Source organism: Geotrypetes seraphini, chromosome 11, assembly GCF_902459505.1.
Source record: "Geotrypetes seraphini chromosome 11, aGeoSer1.1, whole genome shotgun sequence".
Taxonomy (NCBI): Eukaryota; Metazoa; Chordata; class Amphibia; order Gymnophiona; family Dermophiidae; genus Geotrypetes; species Geotrypetes seraphini.
This window is the reverse complement of record NC_047094.1, coordinates 76,005,182-76,023,844: the sequence shown is the minus strand read 5'-3', so window position 1 is coordinate 76,023,844 and position 18,663 is coordinate 76,005,182. Positions and strand designations below refer to the sequence as shown.

Genomic DNA, 18,663 nt, shown 5'->3' with positions numbered 1-18,663 from the left:
CCACACTACAGTTTTGTAGAAAGGAAAGGGGAGGTACAGTTTTTAGTGAGAATGCTCAAAATGCGACATCTTTACTCCCAATGGCTGTCCATCTGCATCGAAGCACTAATTTAATAATGATTTTATCAAAAAGATCTTTTACTTATCTCAAATCTTGGTTGTAACTGCAAACACTATCTTTGGGGCTGCACATTGATTAAAAATTTTAATTGCATAATTAATCACTTATAGTGTTACCCCTAACATTTCCTCTTTTACATTGCAAAATATAGACAGCAGAAGTAAATTCTCTGAACAGACATGTTTCAATTACTAAACTGAATCATTTTTCTTTTATTTTTCCAATCATTTTAGACTTCTTTTATCAAGCAGCGGTAGAGGGTTTCAGTGCCGATCAGCAAGGTAAATGCTCTGACTATACTCATTCAATTCTTTTTATATATATATATATTTATCATTTTTATATTTACATTTCAAGTATAAACTTGTACAGATAGCAATATATGATCAAGTCAATAAACAAAATAAATCAATACATACAAAAGAAAATTTCCCTCATTATCGCTCTAGTCCTCAATATATGAGATCCAAAATGTAGATAGTTGAATATTCAAACAAAAGAAATATACAATAACTAAGGATAACATGACTGGTCAGGCTGACATCTAATTAAATTAATCACCTCTTATAAATTCTATTTAGGGCTTGAAATAGTAGCTTTGTCCTTCTCCAATCGCGACAGTGAAAGGAAAGTAGTCAATTGGAAAGGTTCAAAGAAGAGAAGAAGGTTTTGAGAAGAATAATGAACCACACATTTACATGGGTAACGTAGGAAAAAAAAATCGTGCTTAACGCAAGAGCCCCAGGTTTTAATAAAAGAAATTCCTTTCGACGCCTTTGGGTATCCCTTGCTAAATCTGGAAACATTTGTACTTTTAAACCTAGAAATTCTTTCTGCATATGTTTAAAGAAATTTTTCAAAAGCCAATTTTTATCTGGGGCCATAGCCACCGTCAATAGTAATGTAGCAGGTGTAACTAATTCTGTATTTGAAAGTTCAAGTAAAGCAGTTACATTCATATCAGGAGCAATTACTTGCTGCTGAGTTTATAATTTTCCCGGTAGGTGTAATACACTTGAGATATACGAGATAGTAATTCCTCTGAAATTTCCAATACTTTGTGAAAATATCTCTTCAACAATTCCCTTGGGGTGTACACAGCACTCCTTGGGAAATTAATCAACCTAATGTTATTCGCTCGTGATGAGTTTTCTAGTGACTCTAATTTTCTTCACAAATTTATATTATCCTTTATCAATACTGCATGAGTCTTTTTAAGAGAATTAATTTCTTGATTGGTATTCATTAAAGAAGTCTTGGAATCTAACATTTCTGTTTGCAAGTTCTTTATGTCTGTCCCTTGAACTTTCATTTTATCTTCCAAATGCAGAAAACGGGGATTAATTAATGTAGGCAGAGTAGCCACAAGGTCCCAACTAGATTCAAATGTTACCTCCGGTGGTTTCTGAACCGGTGGCAAGCAAAGTGTAGGCAAAGGAACCCTTTCATTTTCCTGCTTTCCATCCATGTCGTTTCCTTGGATCTTCTCACCCCCATGCTGGATCTCGACTTCGGAGCCCAATTCTGGATTACCCACCGAAGATAGGGTATCAAGGTCAGCTCTGCCTTCTATGGTCTTTCCAGCCTCCTGGACTTGCAGCAGCTGATTGCTCTCAGGCTGCTACGTCTGTGGCGAGCTGGTTCTCTGAGGGCGTGGGGGTGAAGCCCTAGCCGTCGGGGCTTAGTGTAGTGTCTAATCCTAAAGAGAACGCTGCGGGTCCACTTGCTTGTGGCATCTCCAGTGGGAGCATCTTCGAGGCTGGCAACGAGGTGACCTGCATCCGGTGAAGGAGTTGCTCTATACTGCCGAACCCAGTCGAAGAGGAGCTCCGCGAGGCCCAAGCAGAGCTCTTCCCATTCTGTTTCGGCATCTCCAGACAAGGTAAATTAGTAGTTGCAAAAGTTCAGTAGATAACTCTCAGCCCGATCAGTCAGCGGCCATTTTGGATCTCCACTCATTCAATTCTTATGAGCGTTGGAATATTTATTAGAGAATGACACTGGGACAAATTTTTCCCTACCCATGCAGGAACTCATTTTCCTGTCCCGTCCTCATGAGTTGTTTTCCTGTCCCTGCCCCATTCCTGCAAGCTCTGTCCTCATCTGCACAAGCCTCAAGCACTTTAAAATCATAAGTGTTTGAGGCTTTTGCGGTTAAGGCAGAGCTTACAGGAATGGCACAGGAACAGCGATAAAACTTGTGGGGATGGGACGGGAAAATTGAGTTCCTGTGGGGACAGGGATAAGTTTGTTCCTGTAACATTCTTTAGTATTTATCTCCCCAGCCTGTGCTAAAACCCTCTTTCGCTGCTTGATAAGAAGAGCTCTTTGTTTCCTGTCTCTGGTTCTGCTTTCCTCTTTCTGTGCTCTGAACTATGTTTCCAGGGCCTCCTGTCCATTCACTATTTTCTTTTTTCTCCTCCTTTGGCCTTCATTCCCTGCCCAATATCTATCTTTCACATCCAACTGTTTTCTATTTTTATGCCTTCTTCTCTAATCTGTCTAAGTTTCTAGCTCTTCCCTTTCCCTGACATCTATGTGCATTTCCTTTCTTTCCTTCTCCTACCCTCTGTTCCTGTCCACCATCTCCTTTCATTCTTTCTTCCATACTCCATTTCCAACATCTGTCCCTCTCTTCCCCTGCCATCCAGCATCATCCCTTTTTCTCTCTTCCACAACATCCAGCATTGCTCTTCTCTCTCCAGTCTGTCACCATTCAGCATCACACCTCTGTCTGTCTCTCTCTCTCCATCATTCAGTATTACTCATCTTTTCACTCTGACACACAATGTCCTGCCTCCTAATCATCTAGTGTGGCTCCGTCTCCTCCCTCCCCACCACCACTACTACTACCACAAAACCAAAACCATCAACTCTCATTGCTCCATCTCCCTCACCCTCCCATCTAGTATTGTCTTCTCCTCCCATATACGCCTTAGAACACCAGACGGGAATTATGTAGAAACAGACTCCGATAAAGCCAAACTACTGAATGATTACTTCTGTTCAGTCTTTACCTGCGAGGCACCAGGGCACGGGCCTCAGCTAGCAGCAAAGCCAAGCATGGAAGACCCATTTCAGAAGTTTGAGTTCACACCAGCTGATGTTTACAAAGAACTGTCAAGACTCAAGGTGAACAAAGCCATGGGACCGGACAATCTGCACCCAAGAGTGCTCAGAGAGCTATGCGATGTTTTGGCGGAACCATTAGCAATACTCTTCAATCTCTCCCTAAGTACGGGGAGAGTCCCCTTGGACTGGAAAACTGCCAATGTGGTTCCTCTGCACAAAAAGGGTTGCAGAGCGGAGGCCGCGAATTACAGACCAGTAAGTCTCACATCAATAGTGTGTAAACTCATGGAAACTCTACTTAAAGGGAAATTAGACACGATATTGGATGAGGGGAATCTGAGGGATCCCTGTCAACATGGATTCACTAGGGGCAGGTCATGCCAGTCCAATCTCATCAGCTTCTTTGATTGGGTGACAGGAAAGCTGGACTCGGGAGAGTCTCTGGACATAGTATACTTGGATTTCAGTAAAGCTTTTGACAGTGTCCCACACCGTAGACTATTAAACAAGATGAAATCGATGGGGTTAGGTGAGAAACTAACGGCGTGGGTCAACGATTGGCTGAGTGGAAGACTTCAGAAAGTGGTGGTCAATGGCACCCTCTCTGAGACATCGGAGGTGACTAGCGGAGTGCCGCAGGGCTCAGTCCTGGGACTTTTTAACATATTCATAAGGGACTTGACCCGAGGGCTTCAGGGTAAAGTAGTGCTGTTCGACGACGACGCCAAACTGTGTAATATAGTGGGTGGAAGCAATCCCACGGATGGTATGACGCAGGATCTGATCAAGTTGGAAAACTGGTCCACGACATGGCAGCTGGGCTTCAACGCTAAGAAGTGTAAGGTCATGCATCTCGGCAGCAGAAATCCATGCAGAACATACACCTTGAATGGAGAAACACTAGCTAGGACTTCAGAAGAACGGGACTTGGGAGTGATCATCAGTGCAGACATGAAGGCTGCCAAACAAGTGGAGAAGGCCTCATCCAAGGCGAGGCAAATGATGGGATGTATCAAAAGAAGCTTCGTCAGCCGCAAACCTGAAGTCATAATGCCACTGTATAGAACCATGGTGAGACCTCATCTGGAGTACTGTGTGCAATTCTGGAGGCCACATTACCGTAAAGATGTGCTTCGAGCTGAGTCGGTCCAGCGAATGGCCACTAGGAAGGTCTCTGGACTCAAGGGTCTCTCATACGAGGAAAGACTGGGCAAATTGCAGCTCTACTCTCTAGAGGAGCGCAGGGAAAGGGGTGACATGATTGAGACTTTTAAGTACGTCACAGGTCGTGTCGAGGTGGAAAACGATATATTCCTTCCCAAGGGACCCTCAGTCACAAGGGGGCACCCACTCAAACTCAGAGGAGGGAAATTTAGTGGTGACATCAGGAAGTATTTCTTCACAGAAAGAGTGGTAGATCACTGGAACAAACTTCCGGTGCAGGTAATCAAGGCCACAAGCGTGCTCGACTTTAAGAATAAATGGGACATCCACGTGGGATCCCTACATGGGTCGAGCAGCACTCAGACTTAATGGGGTGAGTCAGTAGAGTGGGCAGACTTGATGGGCTGTAGCCCTTTTCTGCCGTCACCTTTCTATGTTTCTATACTGCATTGGCCATCTCCATATATTATACATGGCTCTGTCTCTCCATACTCCTATATTTTGCATTGCCATATCTTTCTCCCCCCCCCTATAATAGGTAATAAACCAAGTCTTATGCTTTTCAAATACCTTTTTGGATTCTCTGGCAGGGTCAGTGTGTTGGGGAGGGGGGGGAGAGTGGACCAGGATATCCTTTCCTTCTCACCCTGGTTCATAGCCCCTTCACCTTTTCAAATATCTTTTTTGATTCAGAAAAGGGGTTGCTGGAGCAGCAGAGATCCTCAGGTGCTGCCCCTGGTCTTCTTGCACTGTTCCTCTGCTGCAATCTGCTCCCTTTTAGCACAACTTCCTGTTTCCACTTGGGTGGATGCAGCAGAAGAACAGCATGAAGAGGTCATAGGCAGCGCCGGAGGTCCACTGCTGTTCTTATGTAACTTAATCATTAAACATAGATAAAATTTTGAATATTGTAAAGGAAGTACCTCTAAGTGGTCACTATTATATCTGTCCTGGTGGGACAGACTGGAAACAATTAAAGTAGGGTTAATTGGAGATATTACTTATACCCTCTCCAGATAACCTATATAAAAAGTTTGATGGCTACGAGTAGTTATAGTTTTTCTCTAAAACATTAGGGATAAATCTTCAGCTGGTGGCAGTGAGCTTGTTTTTTTCACTGCTGCTGGCTTTGCCTGCATATTAAATGCATGATGCATCTGAGCACCAGCATGAATAATAATAATAACTTTATTTTTGTATACCGCAGTATTGGGGTAAGTGTGAGTAGCCTGCCCTTACCCAGTCAAGAGCAATGTTCAGCCCTTAAAATTGGATAAGTGAAACCAGATGAAGATAGGATTGTGTTTTATGCAGTCTGATTTGTCTGGTAACTTAAATAATAATAATAATAAAGGTAATTTATATACTGCCTATCAATGGAGGTTGTCTAAATGGCTTACAATCAGGTGCCCGAACATAAGAATAGCCTTACTGGGTCAGCCCAATGGTTCATCAAGCCCAGTAGCCCATTCTCATGGTGGCAAATCCAGGTCACTAGTATCTGGCCAAAACCCATAGAGTAGCAATATTCCATGCTACCGATCCAGGGCATGCAGAGGCTTCCCCCGTGTCTTAATAAAAGACTATGGACTTTTCCTCCAGGAATTTGTCCAAACCTTTCTTAAAACCAGCCACGCTATCTGTTTTTACCACAACCTCTGGCAACGCGTTCCAGAGCTTAACTATTCTCTGAATGAAAAAATATTTCTTCCTATTGTTTTAAAAAGTATTTCCCTGCAATTTCATTGTGTGTCCCCTAGTCTTTGTAATTTTTGATGGAGTGAAAAATTTATCCACTTGTACCTGTTCTACTCCACTCAGGATTTTGTAGACTTCAATTATATCTCCCCTCTGCCTTCTCTTTTCCAAGCTGAAGACCCCTAACTTTTTCCCCTATCTGTCCTGGTGGGTGCAGTCTATCTAATGTACCTGGGGTTACCAAGGGTCACAAGGAACAGCATGGGGCTTGAACATAAAACCTTATGGTTGCGAGGCTGTAGCTCTAACCACAAGGTCACTCCTTTCTTAAGTGCTGAATACTGGCACTTAAACCACTTAAGTGTTGACTGTGCCTCAATTCTGCCTGGACTGCCCACAACATAGCCAGTTTTGACTTAGACCAGGGATGTCAAACCCCAGGTCTAGAGGGTCACAATCTAGTTGGGTTTTCAGGATTTCCCCAATGAATAGGCATGTGGTCTATCAGCATGCACTGCATCTATTATATGCAAAAAGATCTCCTATACATTAATTGTGGAAACACTGAAAACCCAAATGGGCAAGGGCCAAGGTTTGACACTCCTAACTTAGATGGTTAGAGGGATACTATTTATTTTATTTTATTTATTTATTCACTTTCTATACCGTTCTCCCAAAATGGTGTGCATGAATTTTCCCTGTCTGTCCTGGCCAGCTCACAATCTATCTAATATACCTGGGGCAATGGGGGGATTAAGTGACTTGCCCAGGGTCACAAGGAGCAGCGTGGGTTTGAACCCACAACCTCAGGGTGCTGAGGCTGTAGCTTTAACCACTGCGCCACACACTCCCCACTATCTGTTGAATATCCCTGGATAGCCCTGTACAGGCAATTTAACCAGGCAGGAGCCTCTCCTACCTGATTATGTTGCTTACAATATCAACCGCTTAGACAGCACATATTACTAGATTTTCACTTTTATGAATTTTTGCCATTAACCACAAAGCTGGTGTTCCTGTTTTGGCTTGAGTTAGCAAAAGAATTGTCATTGTTCTTTCCTAGTTACACTTTTGGCAGCAAAAAAATGTACTTAATGAAATTAAAACAAACGCAGTTAACTGGCAGGCACGTTATCTATCCATTCCCTGCCTTAAAATGGCACCTTCCACATTAAGTTTTAATACGAGAATTAGCGAACATGGTTAAAAACCATAGTAATTCTCACGTTAAACAGCTAACAGTTTAGTAAATAAACCTCACAAAAGCCCTTTGTAAATTTGAGGAACCGGTCAGAACAGCTTGGCATCAATCACAGCCTGCCAGTTTGGAACAATGTGTTATTTAGAATTGGGAAGGGAATGATAAAGTAGGTCAGAGAAACAAGCAAGAGAAATCTAGACTCTGGATCAGCTTGTGAAAGAAAGGAGTCTAATGATTATTAAGATTTTTAGCAATGGAGTATAATTTGTCTGTCGTTAAAGTGTCGATAGCCTCAGTTTTATCAAACTTCCTTCAGTTACATCAACTATTTATGAATTTTATTCTGTTCATTTTATATTTAATTGCTAATTCAGATTAGACTAAAGGTGAGTCACAATAGTAATAAAAAACAATTAAGACAACAAATATGGCACAACTAACATAAACCAACTGAGATAAAACAAATTACATATATCTAGCTAAAGTATGCACCATGGCTTCAATTATATCAAAGCTAATATTTGTATAACCTCATTAAGAGGCTGATTCACAAAGGTGTGGTAAGTTTTTGTTTTTTGTTTTTTTAACAGGTTTAAGTTTCAAGTTTATTTAATATTTCATATACCATCCAATCAGCCTTCTAGTTGGTGTACAATGTCATAAAAACATGTATTGACTAAAAAACATATTTAAGATAACAGCACATCCTTAAAAACAATAATAGTTATTAAAAACATTTGAAAACAAACAAAAACAAGCAGGAATAAAAGGGAAAAGGGCTAGAACTACAATGATCAAGTAGAAAGAAAAACATATAGGGAAGAAAACAAAAGGAAGGGTGGCAAAAAATTAAAAGAAAACTATGTAGCCCTGAAAAGGAAATTTAGGTCTCGAAAGCGTCAAGGAAAATAAATGTTTGTAGCTTCGTTTTAAAATGGTGAAGAATTGATTCTTCCTGCAAGTGGGCCGGAATATTATTCCAGAGATGGAGCGCTGACAGAGAAAATGGTAGACCTCATTGTGCTAATATACTTCAGAGACGGAATAGATAGAAGATTTTTGGCAGACAATCTTAGAGTCTTAGAAGGACTATAGGGGATAAGATTTTTATTTTATTTTTTTTAATTCTTTATTGATTTTCAAAACTTCAACTGTGCAATACACCAAATGCAATGTATAATGATACAATAAAAGCACATTCAACTTTCACATGTTCATAATCAACCATTTTCTCCCTCCCACCTACATTCCCACCCACCCAATAAACATTCAATAAAGCACAAAAACATATATTACCATAAAAACCTTACCTTATTCTATCTTCCTACCCATCACAAATGTGAATATTCAAAAATCAATTTTGACATAAATAACCCCCTCCCCCTCCCACCCTTCGCTGGATATGTATGCTTTCACTTGGGCACTACCTATATTGTGTTATAATACAGTTATGAATGTTGTCTCAGGAGTAATGTCAAAAATAATTTTTGATCATAAAAACACTGTTTCATGTGTGTAAATGGGTTCTTATAAAATTAGGTCAGGTCTAAAAGATACATGGTGTATGTTGATACTTGTACAATAATAGGGAAACCAGGACGTCTGGTAACCCTAACCTTTTTAGCAACTCAAACAGCTCTCCTGCCTAGCATAACAAGGCTGCTGAGATGCTGAACACCCTATGTCACCATGGAAACCAAGCCTGCTTGGAACCCAATCCCCTGTCTCCACTCTCCCAAACACATCAACAACTGTCTAAAACCCAGAGGCCACTTGACCCAGTAGGATGTTTCTAATCTCCCTTGCCTCTCTGCAGAAGAAGGAGAAATGCTTACTTCTTCCTGTGTGGCCTAGCAGTAGAAAAACTCTTGCTCATTGCTTCAAAGCAATGAGCAAGAGTTACATATAAGCACCTCTTCTGTTAGGGAAAGGGGAGAGGCTTATGTTCTGGACAAACTGAGGGGTCCAGAGGGCCTTGGTATAGGCAGTCCATGTTTGGGTTGTGAACCTCAGGGAGGTGAGTAGTAGAGGTGTTTGACCAACAACTAGCTCTGAATTCTTTCTGTCTAATATTTACTTATTTACACCACTTGATATACTGTCCTTCTGGCTTGTGGTCAACCACAGTTGTTTACAATATACATTCAGCACATGGATAATAACAACAACAATTATTGCTGAAATATACAATCTAACATAACATAACAAGCCATTTATATACCGCAATACCTTTCAGTTCTATGCAGTTAACAAATGCAAGTGCTGTACATACCTAGACATCAAACAAATAATATGAATAACTAATACATTTGTATAAGAACATAAGAACATAAGAATTTGCCTCCGCTGGGTCAGACCAGAGGTCCATCACGCCCAGTGGTCCGCTCCCGTGGCGGCCCCTCAGGCTTATCACCTGTGCAGTGATCCCTGACTATTCCTATAACCTAGCTCAACTCCTATCTGTACCCCTCAATCCCCTTATCCTCTAGGAAACTATCCAAACCTTCTTTGAAGCCCTGTAACGTGCTCTGGCCTATCACGGCCTCCGGAAGCGTGTTCCATGTGTCCACCACCCTCTGAGTAAAAAAGAACTTCCTAGCGTTTGTTTTAAACCTGCCCCCTTTTAATTTCTCTGAGTGCCCCCTTGTACTTGTGGTTCCCCACATTGTGAAGAATCTGTCCCTGTCTACTTTTTCTATGCCCTTCAGGATTTTGAAGGTTTCTATCATGTCTCCTCTAAGTCTCCGCTTTTCCAGGGAGAATAGCCCCAGCTTTTTCACCTGTCAGCATATGAGAAGATTTCCATACCCTTTATCAGTTTAGTCGCTCTTCTCTGGACTCCCTCAAGTACTGCCATGTCCTTCTTGAGGTATGGCGACCAGTGCTGGACACAGTACTCCAGATGTGGGCGCACCATTGCATGATGACTTCCTTCGTCCTGGCAGTGGTACCCTTCTTAATTTACCCAACATTTGGCTTGCTTTCCTTGAGGCCGTCACGCATTGTGCCGACGCCTTCATTGTTGTGTCTACCATCACCCCCAGGTCTCTTTCAAGGTTACTTACCCCTAGCAGCGATCCCCCCATTTTGTAGCTGAACATCAGGTTCTTTTTCCCTACATGCATGACCTTGCATTTCTCTATGTTAAAGCTCATTTGCCACTTTTTTGCCCACTCTTCCAGTATCGTTAGGTCCCTTTGCAGGTCCTCGCAGTCTTCCGCGGTTCTAACCTTGCTGCAGAGTTTGGTGTTATCCGCAAATTTTATAACCTCACATTTTGTTCCCGCCTCCAGGTCGTTAATAAATATATTGAACAGGAGCGGTCCCAGCACCGACCCCTGCTCGTGACCCATAGCCAGTCTGAGTAGTGGCCCTTTACTCCAACCCTCTGTTTCCTGCCTGCCAGCCAGTTTTTGATCCATTGGTGGACATCCCCTTGCACCCCATGGTTCCACAGCTTCTTAAGCAGCCGTTCGTGGGGTACCTTGTTGAAGGCTTTTTGGAAGTCAAGGTAAATGATGTCTATGGATTCCCCTTTATCCATCTGGCTGTTTATTCCCTCAAAGAAGTACAGTAAGTTTGTAAGGCATGACCTTCCCTTGCAGAAGCCATGCTGGCTCGCCTTCAGCTGTCCATTGTTTTCTATGTGTTCACAGATGCTGTCCTTAACCAGTGCTTCCATCATCTTTCCCGGAACTGAGGTCAAGCTCACTGGCCTGTAGTTTCCTGGGTCACCCCTTGAACCCTTTTTAAAGATGGGCGTGACATTTGCTATTTTCAAGTCCTCCGGTATCTCCCCAGTTTTTAAGGATAGGTTACAAATTTGGCGAAGTGTTTCTGCTATTTCGTTCCTTAGCTCTTTGAGTACCCTTGGGTGGATGCCGTCCGGACCTGGTGATTTGTCGCTCTTTAATCTGTCTATCTGTCGGAGGACATCCTCTTGTCTTACCTCTAGTTGGAACAGCTTTTCATCCTGATCCTCATTTATGATCTCCTCGGGTTCTGGTATATTGGATGTGTCCTCTCTCGTGAAGACCGATGAGAAGAACTTATTTAACCTGTCAGCTATCTCTTTTTCCTTCTTTACCACTCCCTTCTTGTCTCCCTCATCCAATGGTCCCACTTCTTCCCTGGCCGGTTGCTTCCCCTTTACGTACCTGAAGAATGATTTGAAGTTTGTTGCATCCCCCGCCTGTCTCTCCTCATATTCTCTTTTTGCTTTCCTAACCACTCGGTGACATTCTCTTTGGTGTCTTTTGTGTTCCTTCTGGTTGTCCTTTGTTTGGTCTTTTTTCCATTTTCTGAACGATGCTTTCTTGTCACTTATTGCCTTTTTCACCGCATTTGTTATCCACACTGGGTTTTTTGTTCGATTTTTTTTGCACCCTTTCCTGAACCTGGGGACTTATAGGTTCTGTGCCTCGTGCACCGTGTCTTTGAGTAGGGACCAGGCTTTTTCTACGGTCTCCATCTTCCCTGAGTTGCCGCTGAGTTTCTTTCCCACCATTTTCCTCATGGCATCGTAATTCCCTTTTCTGAAATTGAATGCTGTCGTTGTGGTTCTTATCAACTTTGTTGACCCACTTTCTAGCTTGCATTGGATCATATTGTGATCGCTGTTTCCTAGTGGCGCTAGTACCGCCACCTCCTTTGCGGGTCCCCCTAGCCCGTTGAGGATTAGGTCAAGAGTGGCATCTCCCCGTGTTGGTCCCGTGAACAGCTGTTCCATGAAACAGTCCCTCGTGGCCTCTAGGAATTTGGTCTCCCTCGTGCAGTTTGAGTGTCCAATACTCCAGTCTATCCCAGGGTAGTTGAAGTCCCCCCATCACCACCACACTTCCGCTTTTGCATACCTGCCTCAATTCAGCCTCAGGTCCTGGTCGATTTTTTCCGGTTGTCCAGGTGGGCGATAGTACAGACCCAATTTGATGTCTGCTCCAGTTCCCCCTTGTAGCTTAACCCAAAGTGATTCCAAGCCGTCCACCTTTACTGTTGTTTCCATCCTGGTTGAGGGAATAGAGTCCTTTATATATATATATATATATATATATATATATATCGCTATTCCTCCACCCTTCTTGTGTGTCCTGTCTCTCCTATAGAGTTTGTACCCTGGTATGACCACATCCCATTTGTTGTCATCAGTCCACCATGTTTCTGTGACTCCAATTATGTCCAGGTCCTTTTTACTGGCTATGACTTCCAGCTCTCCCATTTTGGCTCTTAGGCTCCTAGCATTAGTGTATAGGCAATTTAAGTCCCGGTTGTTTGCCTTCCCTGCTGGTTTTCCTCGTGGTTTGGGGCTCCTGCCGACCCCCTCATGGGTTGCCAGTCCACGAGCCTTGTTTCGTTCATCTTCGTCCTGCGATGTGTCTATCTCGTCCTCAGCCTGCTTCCCCATTTTTGGATGCCCCTCTGGCTCTTGTTGTTCTCTCTTAATCCTGCTTGCTAGTTTCATTTGTGCCTTGGGCCCCTGCATTGCGTCATTGGGTCCTTTTTCCAAAAGTTCCCACTCAGTCCTGAGCCCTCTTTTACAATTTTCTGGCTCAGTATCCTTGTTTGATACTTTTGTCCGATGTGTCAAGGTCAGATCGACTATCGGCTTTCCCCTTCTCCTCAGTTTAAAGCCAAGTCTATGCTGCTCTGGATGTTGCGTGCCAGCATCCTCGTCCCAGCCGTGCTCAGGTGCAGTCCATCCCTCCTGTAGAGCTTGTTCCTCCCCCCAAAAGTTGTCCAGTTCCATACAAAGTGGAAGCCCTCCTCTTCGCACCATCTCCTCAGCCAATCGTTTATTGCTTGCAGCTCGGTCTGCCTCCTTGCATCCGCCCTCGGTACTGGCAGGATCTCTGAGAAGGCTATCTTCCTTGTCCTCAGCTTCAGTTTCCTCTCTAGGATCTTGAACTTCTCAGTTAGTGTAGTCCTGTTATAGTTCCAAACTAGATAATTACGAAAGAACACAAAACAAGGACAAGAATTAGGGTAGAATAGGAGCGAAGTCATGCAAAATGGCACTTACTCGTACCTGTAATTCCTAGCTCAATGATTAAGTGCAAAACATGCTAGTAAACAAAAAAAGGAAGAGTCTTAAGATCCTTAAAATAATCCAGCCTTAGATGGTGGAGAAGGGAATTGCAAAAAGCTGACTCTGGCTTGGCAGTTGTACTGTATAATCTGATTAATTACTCCCTCTGGCTTCTATGGTTTGATTAATTACTTCCCTGTCATTCTAAGAAGCCTAAGTTTTCTGGCAGGCGTATGGCATTTGAGAATGTAATATAAAAAGAGAGAAAACTAATTTCATGAGTTAATGCAAAATATATCAACTTGTTTATATATCCAGTGAAATTCACATATATTCAGAAGTGTGTAATCTGGCTAAGAGCATGCACTTTGCTTTAAGTAATTGTGTATTAAGCATTATTTATTTTGTCTTTTTTACGTTTTAGAAGTAAATGTCTTGCTACCATTTTGCCTGACACCATTGGCATTTTGAAGTGTTAGAATCCCCAGTTTTGGGTTCCTTGATAAAAAGTTTTTTGAAACATGGTCCATGTCGGGACCTTTTCACTTTTCAAAAGCTAAGTGATAGTTTTTTCTACACTATAATTGTAAAAATGAACAAATGAATTTATATGAAGAGTGATAACATAATTCCATGCATAATGATTGGGCAGTGGGTTTGGCTATAAGAGCTCAGGCTCTTGGACAGATTACACACTTCTGAGTGTATGTGAATTTCACTGGATATATAAACAAGTTGATATATTTTGCATTAACTCATGAGATTAGTTTTCTCTCTTTTTATATTACGGTCACTTTTACTAATCTCCTATCTAAAGCAACATTTGAAGCTTCCCTACACAACTTTATTATTTGAGAATGTAGACACATGCAATCCAAAAAAACAAGGCAAACTACCCCATGGTAAATACACAACAGACAAAGTGTGGAAGGGACTATACACATCAACCTGAGATGAAGCAGAGTTGATTAAATACAATCAGCTAATACAAAACATATAAAATGGCCAATCTATCTTGAAGTTCCATCCAGACCTGACACGGTCCGTGTTTCGGCTTCAAAAGAGAAGCCTGCTTCAGGGGTACAGATGGCCATCCAGTAGATGGTGCAGAAACACTTTAACATCTATATCTCACGGTGTGAGAATACTGGCAAGAGATCTTAGGAAAAAAACAACGTATCGCTCAGGAGCGACACAGCCAGGGCAGGATTAATTTGTCGAGGGCCCCTGGGCACACAAGTACACTGGGCCCCCTGCCCCGTCCCACCCCACCATGTGTCCAGGCAGAAACAAGAAGCTGCGTCAGAGGGAAGTTTTGGCCAACAGTACCGCTTGCACAATTACAGTTCCCGTTGCCTTTCTTACCCGCGTTGCTTGCTCGTCTTACTTTCCATCGATGGGGGATGGGGGGGGGGGTGCTTTGCCAATCAGGGTGGGGCCCACATTGCCAATCGATGCTGGAGGGGCCCATCGCCATTTGGAAAAAACAATGTTGATGCCCTCCTTCATCGGGCCCCCCTGACCATTTCGGGCCCTAGGCACGTGCCTACTTGGCCTATTGGTTAATCCTGCCCTGGACACAGCTTCATCTGCAGAAACATCTCAGGTTGACGTGTACACTCAGTCCCTTCCCCACTTTTTTGTCTATATGAGAATGTAAAGCCATAAAGTTTGAGTCTTTGGAATGTGGTCAATACATTTCAGGATAAACTGCAAATTATATGAACTTTGAATTTCTTATAAAGATGCTAATGAAACACATACCCCTGATGAAGCCAGTAGAGTGAAATGACAGATTCTCCGCCAGGAGTTAAAGCTATGGGCTCCTTTTACAAAGGTGCGTTAGGGCCTTAATGCACAAAATAGTGCGCGCGTGCTAATCTGGTGCATGCACTAAAAACGCTAGTGCGCCTTTCTAAAAGCAGCCCTAAGTGTTTCCAATTATTTAGCAGTTCATGGTGCTCGATTAATAATGATATGCAGTTATGAAATCCATTTTTGAAAATTTCAATTAAAGTATTAAATAATGACAAGTTTTTCAGGACCAAAGATAATATTCATTGCAGCATTAAAGACATTGGGTATTTACCTCTAGTATGGGTGTTTTGTGGTCCTTTTCCCTATTTGTCTTTTTTGATACCAGTGATTTAATGTGTTGATCTATTTTGCTTGATATTTAGATAGCAATTTACTATTTTTTTAGCACTATTGGTTGCGAAATATACAATCGCCCCCCCCCCCCGCCCCCCTACACAGTGTTCCCCCGTGAATTTGCCGTTCACGGTTTTACTCATTTGCGGTATTCTCAGACCGCCTCTTCCTGTACTAAAGTCGGGCTATACCAATCAGGAGCTGTGTGTCAAAGCAGCTCCTGATTGGTGTAGCTCGACTTTAGTATAGGAAGAGGCAGTCGGAGCATACCGCGAGTGATTTCCTTCTGTTGCCGGCGCTCCAGCTGCTCTCTCCTGACTCCCAAGGTGAAAAACCATATTCGTGGTTTTTCGATATTGGTGGGGGTTCTGTTCCAGGAACCCCCGCGAATATCGGGGGAGTACTGTATTTTAAACAGCATATCCCTATGTAGAAAATGATATTTAAGTGGTTTTATAAAATGAAAATAAAAAAGATAAATGAAAAGTATCCATACTCCTGTTAATCTTTTCATGAGCTGTGCTGTAAACCTGCAATTTATAAGCCAAGCTTGAAGTATATTATAATGCTACTACAACTTATAAGTCTATAAACCTCCAGCAACTTTTTCTCTATAGATATCCAGAATTGTGCTATATCGGATCCTAGCCCCATGCAAATGTACAGTAGTTTCATTGACCAATAGAGGTTAGTTAAATCCATCACTCCATTGTCCCCAGACTGTGTAAAAATGTATGTTTATTGTTTGTTTCTTTTGTTTATGCAGAACAGAAGCAATGACGGAAGTGCTTATCTCATCTGTGTTCCTCAATGTAACATCAGCCCAGGACAGGGAGATTAGTACAGAAGAGCCAGTCAATATATTAGGAGCCACCATCAATGCTTTCATCTTTGTGGCTGGTACAACAGGCAATGGATTGGTCATCTGGTTGATGGTCTTCAAGACAAAGAAGAATGTCTTGTCCACCTGGATTCTCAACTTGGCTGTGGCAGACTTTGTTTTCTCTGCCTTCCGCATCTTGGCTGTTGTCCGAGATGCCATGGGCTCCCAGTGGCCCTTTGGCCTGGCCCTTTGCAAACTAAATGTTTTTGTAAAGCACATCAACCTCTATACCAGCGTCTTCATGCTGGCAATCATCAGCATTGACCGTTGCCTCCTAGTCACTAGCCCAGTGTGGTCCAGAAACCATCGTACTGCTGGATGTTCTTCCATCATTAGCTTTGCCACCTGGTGCTTGGCAGCCCTCCTAAGCATGCCACACATGCTGTTCCGTGGGACCTCCTTGAAAGGCACTAGGGTACAATGCACCTTTGATGGTGCTGAAAACTACATCAAGCTTATGCTCTATCTCATCAGGTTTGTATTCAGCTTCTTCATTCCTTTCATGGTTATTACCATCTGCTATTTGGCCATTGCAGTGAAAATAAAAAAAAGGCAGTGGACCCACTCCAGAAGATTGTTTCAAATAATCAGTGTCATTGTTTTGACTTTCTTTCTTAGTTGGCTTCCCTACCATATAGTAAGCTTACTAAAGTTCACCCAGGTGTCGAAACCATTCCTGAAGGTTGCATACAGCTTGACTGCTGGCTTTGCCTACCTCAACAGCTGCATTAATCCACTACTTTACTGCTTCATGGGATATTTGACTAAACAATCCTTGTCTTCCCTTCTCAGGAATGTCTTTAGTGATGGACAGTGAAGGAAGAATCTGAGATGTGATTTGACAGAAGAGACTATAATATTTTAATACTGATGTTAATAATGTTGAGGACAATACGTGATTCACTAGAACTGTTAGAACATAAGTACTTAAGAATAACCTTACTGGGTCAGACTAATGGTCCATTTAGCCCAGTAGCCCGTCTTCTCGGTGACCAATCCAGGTCACTAGTACCTGGCAAAAACTCAACTAGCCCAATAGCCTGTCTTCATTGTGGCCAATCCAAAGAGTTATTGATGTAGAGAGCTGTGCTGTTAGTACATGTCTTGCTATATGCCAGGGGTAGGGAACTCCGGTCCTTGAGAGCCGTATTCCAGTCAGGTTTTCAGGATTTCCCCAATGAATATGCATGAGATCTATTTGCATGCACTGCTTTCAATGCATATTCATTGGGGAAATCCTGAAAACCTGACTGGAATATGGCTTTCGAGGACCGGAGTTCCCTACTCCTGCTATAAGCAATATAACAGAAGGTCCCTGATGAACCACACCTGTTCCCTAAGCCTCAGGGGCAACAGAGAGGGACAATGCCTCCAAATGGCTTAGTTATGCACATTCCTTGACAGTAGTGAGCAAGCCAGAATGGAGGAGCTAAGAACCAGGCAAACTAAGCTGAATTCCCATTGCAACTCCTTGTGACTCTGGCTACATTGCCGAACTCTCCATTGCCCCAGGTACAAAAGCTAAGATTGTGAACCTACTAGGAACAGAGAAAGCACCTGTACACACACAACTGGTCAAAAATCATTTTCAAAAAAAAGCATGCACATACTTTTCTTTTGAAAATTGGCCTGCGTTGGTTTCTTTTGAAAATTGGCCTGCGTTGATATTCAGTGCTGTTTAACCGACCGGGAATGGCTCCTGACCAGTTAAATAGCACTTAGCCAGTTAAGCACTAATATTTAGTGCATGATGGCCACTGGATATTAGCGCTTGACTACTACCCCAGTCACCAGCTATGTCGCATGACATAGCTAGTTAGCGCCAATATTCAGTGGCTGACAGGCAAAGTGTAGTGACCAGATAGTGGTGGGAGAGTGTGGTGCAGTGGTTAAAGCTACAGCCTCAGCACCCTGAGATTGTGGGTTCAAATCCACACTGCTTCTTGTGACCCTAGGCAAGTCACTTAATCCTCCCAATGCCCCAGGTACATTAGATATATTGTGAACCTACCAGGACAGACAGGGAAAATGCTTGAGCATCTGGATAAATTCATGTAAACCATTCTGAGCTCCCTTGGGAGAATGGTATAGAAAAATGAATGAATAAATAGACTTGCTTAAATAGCAGGTCTATCTTTGGCCACTGTAACTTAGCTAGCCAGTTGACAAATATCTGATTAACCAGTTATGTTTCTAGTGGCCAAAAAAACCTTTGTAAATTCAATGCTGGTCGCCAGATAAGGCTTAGCATTGAATTTCTGGGTTTGCTGCTGACTGTATTACATTACATTACGGATTTCTATTCCGCCTATGCCTTGCGGTTCTAGGCGGATTACAATATAGAAAATATC

The 18,663-nt window shown here is 42.6% G+C and overlaps 1 protein-coding gene across 1 annotated transcript; it reads left to right on the top strand.

The window, feature by feature from the left end:
• Positions 1–239: 239 nt before the first annotated feature.
• On the top strand, positions 240–17,129 carry LOC117368850 (fMet-Leu-Phe receptor-like). The gene is made up of 4 exons (XM_033962594.1): positions 240–402; positions 16,047–16,116; positions 16,196–16,786; positions 16,931–17,129. The coding sequence occupies exons 3-4, from the start codon at positions 16,206–16,208 to the stop codon at positions 17,127–17,129; spliced, it is 780 nt and encodes a 259-aa protein (XP_033818485.1). The 5' UTR covers positions 240–402; positions 16,047–16,116; positions 16,196–16,205.
• The last annotated feature ends 1,534 nt before the right edge of the window (positions 17,130–18,663 follow it).

What these genes read in the sequence shown, in the direction of transcription:
- LOC117368850 (XM_033962594.1), top strand. Translation starts at nt 16,206, where the DNA reads ATGACGGAAGTGCTTATCTCATCTGTGTTCCTCAATGTAACATCAGCC. An exon ending in CTTATGCTCTATCTCATCAG is followed by an intron (nt 16,787 to 16,930) that starts GTTTGTATTCAG and finishes TTTCTTTCTTAG; the next exon opens with TTGGCTTCCCTACCATATAG.